At 73.7% G+C, this 9,228-nt stretch overlaps 1 protein-coding gene across 1 annotated transcript; it reads left to right on the plus strand.

Moving 5' to 3' along the window:
• Positions 1-971: 971 nt before the first annotated feature.
• On the plus strand, positions 972-5,194 carry LOC143171380 (ubiquitin thioesterase OTUB1-like). Its single transcript, XM_076360322.1, has 7 exons — positions 972-1,056; positions 1,747-1,808; positions 1,919-2,017; positions 2,966-3,084; positions 3,326-3,410; positions 3,964-4,158; positions 4,925-5,194. The coding sequence occupies exons 1-7, from the start codon at positions 999-1,001 to the stop codon at positions 5,120-5,122; spliced, it is 816 nt and encodes a 271-aa protein (XP_076216437.1). The 5' UTR covers positions 972-998; the 3' UTR covers positions 5,123-5,194.
• The last annotated feature ends 4,034 nt before the right edge of the window (positions 5,195-9,228 follow it).

Below are 9,228 nucleotides of genomic sequence, written 5' to 3' on the forward strand. Positions count from 1 at the left end.
CGGGGGGGAGAGTCAGGGGAAGGGGGACAGGGCGACGCGGAGAAAGGGCGAAATAGCGATGGGCGACAGGGCAGAGGGAGGACTTCAAAACGAGGGGCAGGGAGCGGGATAAAGAGAGATGGAGGCAGAAACAGACCCGCGACGTGCTGCAGGGCCGGGAAGGGAGACCTGGAACAACGGGGACAAGGAGCCGGGCAGAGAGCCGGGGGCAGCAAAAACACCGAGGGGCTACGGGCGGAGGGGGAGGAATGCACAGACAATGGCCGGGAGCCGGGCGGAGGGGGACGGGGACGGGAAAGACACCGAGGGGCTACGGGCGGAGGGGGAGGAATGCACAGACAGTGGCCGGGAGCCGGGCGGAGGGGGACGGGGAAGGGAAAGACACCGAGGGGCTACGGGCGGAGGGGGAGGAATGCACAGACAATGGCCGGGAGCCGGGCGGAGGGGGACGGGGACGGGAAAGACACCGAGGGGCTACGGGCGGAGGGGGAGGACCCGAAAGATGGGGACAGGGAGCCGGCGGGCCGGTCTCCAGGGGCGGAGCCTGTCGCTAGGGGCGGTGCCCTCCCCCGCTCCCGGCCGGTCTCCATGGGCGGAGCCTGTCGCTAGGGGCGGTGCCCTCCCCGCTCCCGGCCGGTCTCCATGGGCGGAGCCTGTCGCTAGGGGCGGTGCCCTCCCCCGCTCCCAGCCGGTCTCCATGGGCGGAGCCTGTCACTAGGGGCGGTGCCCTCCCCGCTCCCGGCCGGTCTCCATGGGCGGAGCCTGTCGCTAGGGGCGGTGCCCTCCCGCTCCCGGGCGTTCGTCAGGGGCGTGGCCTGTCGCTTGGGGCGTGGCCTCTCGCCCACTCGGGCCGTTGCTAGGGGCGGGCCTGACCGCGGGCGAGGGAGGAGCCGGTTGCTACGGCCGTGCCTGCTTCCGGCGGGGCGGTCGTTGACCCGGAAGCGCTGCTGGCGGCGGCCGGTGACCCGGAAGCGCTGCGCGGGGCGGGGCTGCGGCGGATGATGGCGGCGGAGGAGCCTCAGCAGAAGCCGGAGCCGCTCGGCGGCGACGCGGACGGTACCGACGGCCCCCGGCCGGGTCCCCCCCGGGGCCGTCTCCCCGGGCCTCCCCCTGCGTCCCGGCACCCCCCCGGGGACCCCCGGACCGGGAGCACCCCGGCGCCCTACGGGGGACCCCGCGCTGGGGCCCGGTTCCCCCCCACGGGGCACCCAATACCCCCGTAGCCCCCCCGTGGTTCCCCGGTGCCCCTATAGGCCCCGCCGAGGCACCCCCACAGCACCCCGGCACCCCCACGTCCCCCCCGAGGCACCCCCACGTCCCCCCCGAGGCACCCCCACAGCACCCTAATCCCCCCGCAGCGCCCCAGGGCCCCCCAAGCACCGCAACGTCCCCTGTAGCCCCCCGCAGGCCCCCCGTAGCACCCCAGTCTCCCCCCGGCACCCCAATACCCCCATGGCCCCCCCCGGCACCCCAACACCCCCCTGTAGGTCCCCTACAGCACCCCAACACCCCCATAGTCTCCTCCTGGCACCCCGATGCCCCCCATGGCCCGTCCCCAAAGCACCCCGACCCCCCCAAGAGGCATCTCCCCGGCGTCCTGCCACCCCCCAAACCCCCCCAGGATCCATTTTGGGGGTGCCCACCCCACCCGTCTCCCCCAAACCCCCCATCGGCGGGGTGAAGAGACCATGGGGGACCCCTATGAAATCGGGGGGCCCCTCTGAACCCCAATATCCCCCCAAAAAGGCGTGAACTGCCTGGCCTACGATGAGGCCATCATGGCACAGCAGGACCGGATCCAGCAAGAGGTGAGAAACCCCACCACCACCCCCCCAAAACCTCCTCGGGGGGTCCCCAAATCCCTCCCGGCCCCCTTAGGGGGGTCCCCCCAATCCTGACGGCCCCCATCGGGGCGCAGATCGCGGTGCAGAACCCGTTGGTGTCGGAGCGGCTGGAGCTGGCGGTGCTGTACAAGGAGTACGCCGAGGACGACCACATCTACCAGCAGAAGATCAAGGTGGGCACCAGAAGGGGACGGGGGGCAGCCGTGGGGCACCAGAAAGGGATGGGGGGCAGCCGTGGGGCACCAGAAGGGGACGGGGGGCAGCCGTGGGGCACCAGAAAGGGATGGGGGGCAGCCGTGGGGCACCAGAAGGGGACGGGGGGCAGCCGTGGGGCACCAGAAGGGGACGGGGGGCAGCCGTGGGGCACCAGAAGGGGACGGGGGGCAGCCGTGGGGCACCAGTACAGGACGGGGGCAGCCGTGGGGCACCAGAAGGGGACGGGGGGCAGCCGTGGGGCACCAGAAGGGGACGGGGGGCAGCCGTGGGGCAGCAGTACAGGACGGGGAGCAGCCGTGGGGCACCAGTACAGGACGGGGGCAGCCGTGGGGCACCAGAAGGGGACGGGGGGCAGCCGTGGGGCACCAGTACAGGACGGGGGGCAGCCGTGGGGCACCAGTACAGGACGGGGGCAGCCGTGGGGCACCAGAAGGGGACGGGGGGCAGCCGTGGGGCACCAGTACAGGACGGGGAGCAGCCGTGGGGCACCAGAAGGGGACGGGGGGCAGCCGTGGGGCACCAGTACAGGACGGGGAGCAGCCGTGGGGCACCAGAAGGGGACGGGGGGCAGCCGTGGGGCACCAGAAGGGGACGGGGGCAGCCGTGGGGCACCAGTACAGGAGGGGGAGCAGCCGTGGGGCACCAGAAGGGGACGGGGGGCAGCCGTGGGGCACCAGTACAGGAGGGGGAGCAGCCGTGGGGCACCAGAAGGGGACGGGGGGCAGCCGTGGGGCACCAGTACAGGAGGGGGAGCAGCCGTGGGGCACCAGAAGGGGACGGGGGCAGCTGTGGGGCACCAGAAGGGGACGGGGAGCCTTGAAGGGTACCGTGTCCCCTGGGGTGTCCCTCGTGGTGCCCCCCGGGGTGCCCCCGTGCCCCCCCCGACCGCCCGCCCCCCCGAGCAGGACCTGCTCCAGAAGTATTCCTACATCCGGAAGACGCGGCCGGACGGGAACTGCTTCTACCGAGCCTTCGGCTTCGCCCACCTGGAGGCTCTGCTGGAGGACGGCCAGGAGCTGCAGCGGTGCGCCACGCCCGGGGACCCCCCCCGGACGCCTGGGTGCCCCCCCGGACGCCTGGGTGCCCCCCCGGACGCCTGGGGGTCCCCCACCCAAGTCCTCTGGGTCCTTCTTGGCCCCCCCCGGTCCCCAGCTTGGACGCCTGGGTGTCCCCTGGGTGTGTCCCCCTCCCCGAGCCCCCCGGGTCCCCTTCCCCCCCCCCCCCCAACATCCGAGTCCCCCCCCAGACGCCTGGGTCCCCCCCAGGTTCAAGGAGGTCTCTGCCCGCAGCAAGGAAGAGCTGGTGGCGCAGGGCTTCACCGAGTTCACCATCGAGGACTTCCACAACACGGTGGGGACGCGGGGACGGGGGGGGGCACGGGGAGACGGGGGCGGCACGGGGAGATGGGGGGAGTGCAGGGAGACGGGGGGGAACAGGGACATGGGGGGGCACGGGGAGACGGGGGGAGATGAGGGGGGGCGCGGGGAGACGAGGGGGGGCATGGGGAGATGGGGGGGCACGGGGAGACGAGGGGGGGCGCGGGGAGACGAGGGGGGGCGCGGGGAGACGAGGGGGGGCATGGGGAGATGGGGGGGCACGGGGAGACGAGGGGGGGCGCGGGGAGATGAGGGGGGGCATGGGGAGATGGGGGGGCACGGGGAGACGGGGGGAGACGGAGGGGTGCGGGGAGACGAGGGGGGGCACAGGGAGACGAGGGGGGGCGTGGGGAGATGGGGGGGGCACGGTGCCTGTGACCCCCTGTGTGACCCCATGACGGGGCACGTAACCCCACGTGTGCCCCCCCCGATGCGCGTGTGCCCCCCTGACACACCTGTGCCCCCCTGATGCGCGCGTGCGCCCCCCCTGACGCGCGTGCGCCCCCCCTGACGCGCGCGCCCCGCAGTTCATGGAGCTGATCGAGCGGGTGGAGCGCCGCGTGCCGCTGCCGGAGCTGCTGGCCGCCTTCAACGAGCCCAGCACCTCCGACTACCTGGTGGTCTACCTGCGCCTGCTGACCTCCGGCTGCCTCCAGCGCCACCGCCGCTTCTTCGAGCAGTTCCTGGAGGGCGGCCGCAGCATCAAGGAGTTCTGCCAGCAGGTACGGGCCTCGCACGGGCCTCGCACGGGCCACGCGCTGCCTCCCAGCACCCTCGCGCGGCTTCCCCCGGTCCTCGCGTGGCCCCTGCGTGGCGTCACGCGGCTTTGGGCGGCGTCTCGCAACGCCCGGGGCCCCCGCACGGCTTCGCGTGGTCCTTGCGGGGCCCCTCGGGTGGCATCTTGCAGCTTTGCGCGGATTTGCGCGGCCTCACGCGAGCGTCGCGCGGGCCTCACGCCACCGCCCAGCGCCCTCGCGCAGCTCCGCGTGGTCCTTACCGGGTCTCCTGCGGCCTTCGCGTGGCGTCTTGCGGCCTTCTGCAAACTTGCACGGCCTCGCGCTGCCCTTGCACGGCCTCGCGCAAGCCTTGCACGGGTCTCGCGTCACGTCCCAGCGCCCCTGCGTGGCTTCACGTGGCCCTCGCGTGGCATCACGCGGCCTCGCACGAGCCTTGCACGGCCTCGCGCTGCCCTTGCACGGGTCTCGCACCACCTCCCAGCACCCTCGCACGGCCTCCAGCGGCCCTCGCGTGGCCTTGCACGGCCTCGCGCTGCCCTTGCACAGCTTCACGCAGCTTCACGCGGCCTCCCACGGCCCTCGCACAGCCCCCCCGCGGGTGTGCGCGGCCTCGTGCTGCCCTTGCACGGCTTCGTGCAGCCCTTTACGGCCTCCGGTCGCCCTCGCACGACCCTCGCCCGGCCTTGCACAGCCCTCGCACGGCCTCCGAGCGCCCCTCGCACGGCCCCCTGACCCCCTTTTCCCCTGACAGGAGGTGGAACCCATGTGCAAGGAGAGCGACCACATCCACATCATCGCCCTCGCACGAGCCTTGCACGTCTCCATCCTGGTGGAATACATGGACCGGGGGGAGGGGGGCGCCACCAACCCCCACGTCTTCCCCGAGGGCTCCCAGCCCCGCGTCTGCCTCCTCTACCGCCCCGGCCACTACGACATCCTCTACAAGTGAGCTCCTGCCTCGCACGAGGCCTCGCACGAGGCCGGCGGCGCCTCGCACAGGCCTGGCGCAGCTTCCCGAGGTTGCGACAGGGCTTTGCACGGGGCCTGCGGCTGCCTCGTGCAGCCTCGTGTGACCTCGCACAGCCTCGTGCAACCCGTGCACGGGCCTCGCGCGGACCCTGTGGGCCCTCGTGCAACCCTCGCACGAGCCCTCGTGCGGCCTCGCACGCACCACCCCCCCAATAAAGACGCGGCCCCACTCGCTGTGCACGTTTATTTCGGGGTCTGGGTCCTGCGGACGGGACCCAGGCCATCAGGGTCAAGGTCTCATGGGACTTGGGGGGGGGGGGGGGGGGGGGCTGCTTGGGGGGCTGGGAGGGGGCGGTTGAGACCCCAGGGGGGCAGCTCGGGGAGGGGGGGGCAGATGGGGGCCCAGGGGGCACATGAGACCCCTTTAGGGGGCACTTGGGGGTCTGGGGGGGCACTTGGGACCCCCTATGGGGCAGTTTGGGGGGGGGGAGATGGGGGCCCAGGGGGCACATGAGACCCCTTTAGGGGGCACTTGGGGGTCTGGGGGGGGGCACTTGGGACCCCCCCTATGGGGCAGTTGGAGGGGTAGTTGGGGGTTGGGGGGAGGCAGCTGAGGGTCCAGGGGGGCAGCTGGGGGGTGGGGGTCACTTGGGACACCCCCCTACCCCCTGCCGGGGGCAGTTGGGGGACGGGGGGGCAGCAGCTGGTGGTCCAGGGCCTCATCCTGCCCCAGGACGCCACGGAGCACAACCCGCTCCTCCTGCCACGCGCGCGTGTGACGTCCTGGGACCCCCCGACCCCCAACTGCCCCCCAGGACCCCAAACTGCCCCTGGGGACCCTGACCCACACCCAGGGGCCCCCAAATTCCTCCCACCCCCCCCAAATCCTCCATTGTCCCCCTCCCCCACCTGCCGAAGGCGCTCATGGGGATCCACGGGAGGGGGGGGCTGAGGAGCGAGAGCCCTCGTGTGAGGGGGTCCTCGTGCAAGGGGTCCCCGTGCGAGGCGTGTCCCTGCACGGGGGCCATCCCTGTGCCGTGGGTGCCCCTGTCCTCGTGCAAGCCCAGTCCTCGTGCGAGGCGGTGCCCACGTGACGGGGTCTCCCCGTCCTCGCACTACCCTCGCCCTGTCCCCGTGCAAGGCAGTCCCCGTGCGCCGCACATCTAGGGGCACGTGGGGCACCGGGGGGGCACGAGGCCCCCCCCCCCCAGCCTCCCCCTGCCGGCACCAGCCCCTGTGAGCCCCCACGTGCACCCCGGTGGTCTCCCGTGCGAGGCCCCATCGAGCCCCCGTGCAAGTGCCCCCCCCCCCCCCCCCCCGGGACCCCGGTGTCCTGGCGGGGAGGGGGCTCTTAGCCCCGACCTCCCTCCGGATTTACACCCCCCCCGCATTCCGCCCCCTCCTCCGCATTTACCCCACCCCCATCCCCACCCACCCCCCCCCATCGCCCCCCCGGGCGCCCGGGTCCCCCCGCACTCCTGGGTCCCGCGCACCGGGAGGCGGTGCTCCCCCCCCCCGCCGCCTTCCCACGCCCGCAGCCGCCGCCGCCAGCACCGGGCCCGACCGCGCCGGCCGGTACCGACCCCGGTAAGGGCCCCCCCTCCCCCCTCGACCCACCCCCACCCTGCCGGAACCCCCCAAAACCTCCCCCCCATCGCCCCCCGCATCCCCATTCCCCCCCCCGCGCCACCCCAGTAACCAGTGATGCTCCAGCCCGGGGAGGGACCCAGGCGGCCGGGAGCCGGGCCCGTCCCCCCCCCCGGTACCACCGGACCGACCCCCCCTCCATGAGATCCCCCCAAATTCCCCTGACCCCCCCCGTAGCCCTCCGAAACCGCTCCCCCCCCCCCCCCCCCCGGTACCCGGGATGCTCCAGCCGGGGGGAGGGGCCCAGGCGTCCGGGAGGGGGGGAGGGGAAGGGACCCAGGCGTCCGGAGACCTGACGCCCCCCCCCCCATGAGACCCCCCTGACCCCTCAAATCCCCCCAGCCCCTCCCGGAGCCCCCCAACACCCCCCCGCCCCCCCGCGGTACCCGGGGATGCTCCAGCCGCGGGGAGGGACCCAGGTGTCCGGGAGGGGGGGAGGGGAAGGGACCCAGGCGTCCGGAGACCTCACCCCCCCCCATGAGACCCCCCTGCCTCCCCACCCCCCCCGAACCCCAAAACCCCTCTAACCCCCCCAACTCCCCCCCCCCGGTACCCAGGGATGCTCCAGCCGGGGGGAGGGGCCCAGGCGTCCGGGGAAGCGACCCCCCCCCCTCCCTGAGACCCCTCCCTGGGCCCCCCAAAACCTCCCCGATCCCCCCAGCCCCCCCCCCCGGAGCCCCCCAAATCCCACCCCCTCCAGCACCCAGGGGTGCTCCAGCCGGGGGAGGGTCGTCCCAGGCGTCCGGGGCTGATGGGGGGGTGCGTTTAACCGGGGGGGGGGCCGAGATGGGGCGGCATCACCCGGACACTTGGGTCCCCTCCTGGGGGACGGGTCACATGACCCCTCGTGCGAGGCCCTCGTGCGAGGCCGCGGCTGACGCAAGGGCGACCCTGGGGCACGAGGGTCCCGGGGGGGGGGTCCCCTGGGCAGCTGCCGCTAACGAGGGGCGGTTTGTCAACGGCGCAGGTAATTAGCACCCGGGGGAGGGCAGGGTTGGGGGCCCGCGTCCTGGCGGGTGTCGCGCGAGGGCGGGTGTCGCACAAGGGCTCGTGTCGCACGAGGACCCCCCCCGGCTCACGACCCCTCTCCCCCCAAAGTGGCCCCCCCGGTGGGGGGGGGGGGGGGCCATGGAGCACCGGAGCTGCTAGCAGCGGCCTCGCGCCAGGACCCCGTCGCACCAGGACCCCTCGCACCAGGACCCTCGCACCAGGACCAGGGGCCGTCGCAGGCAGAGGACCCAGGTAGGGCCCCGCCCCCCCCTCCCCCCGCCCGGGTCCCCTGTGCTGGGGGAGGGGTCGGGGGGGGGGGTCCCTGCCCTATATGTGGGCTCAGGGGGGGCACCCTGCGCCCAGACGTCTGGGTCCCCTATGGGGGGGGGGGGGGGAGCGTCCTACCCTATAGGTAGTGTTGGGGGGAGCACCATGCCCCCCTATGGTGGGGGGGGGGGCTGGAGGGTGCTGGGGGGGGGTCCCTGCCCTATATATAGGGGCGGGACGGGGGGGGGGGGGGTGGGTGCAGCACCCGGACAGCTGGGTCCCCTATGGGGGGGGCTGGGGGTTCCCTGCCCTATCTACAGTGTCAGTGGGGGATGCAGGACCCAGACACCCGGGTCCCCTGCCCCCCCCCTTACCCCCCTCCCCTCCCCCCCCAGGACGCCCCCCTCCCCCCATGGCCCCCCCTCCCCCCTCCTCCTCCTCCTCCTCCTCCTCCCCCTCTCTCCCCCACCTGGGCCCTGACAGCCTTCGCCCTGGCCACCCTGCGGGGGGGGAGCCCCCCCCCTTTCCCCTCCCCCCTCCTGACCATCGTCACCGCTGTCACCGTCGTCACCGTCACCGCCGCCGCCTGTCCCGCCGTCTGCCGCTGCGCCGGCGGCCGCGTCTACTGCAACGACCGGGGGTTGACGGCCATTCCCGACGGTCTCCCCCCCGGCGCTACCACCCTCTTCCTCCAAAACAACCGGATCGGCGACGCCGGCATCCCGGCGCGTTTGGGTCATCTGTCGGCGCTGAAAGTTTTATACCTCTACGCTAACGCCCTGGAGCAACTGCCGGCGTACCTGCCGCCGGCGCTGCGGGAGCTGCACCTCCAGGAGAACAACGTCCGCGGGCTGTGCCGGCGGGCGCTGGCGCGGGCGCCGCTGCTGGAGCGCCTGCACCTGGACGACAACTCGGTCTCGGCCGCCGGCATCGAGGAAGACGCCTTTGCCGAAAACCGCCGCTTGCGGCTACTGTTTTTGTCCCGGAATCACCTCAGCAGCGTCCCGCCGGGGTTACCGCCGGCGCTGGAGGAGTTGCGGCTGGACGACAACCGGATTCACACCATCCCCCTCCGCGCCTTCGAGGGCCTGCCGGCGCTCCGGCGCCTGGTGCTGGACGGGAACCTGTTGGCCAACCAGCGGATGGCGGACGACACCTTCAGCCGCTTGGTCAACCTCAGCG

This window comes from Aptenodytes patagonicus, chromosome 27, assembly GCF_965638725.1.
Source record: "Aptenodytes patagonicus chromosome 27, bAptPat1.pri.cur, whole genome shotgun sequence".
Taxonomy (NCBI): domain Eukaryota; kingdom Metazoa; phylum Chordata; class Aves; order Sphenisciformes; family Spheniscidae; genus Aptenodytes; species Aptenodytes patagonicus.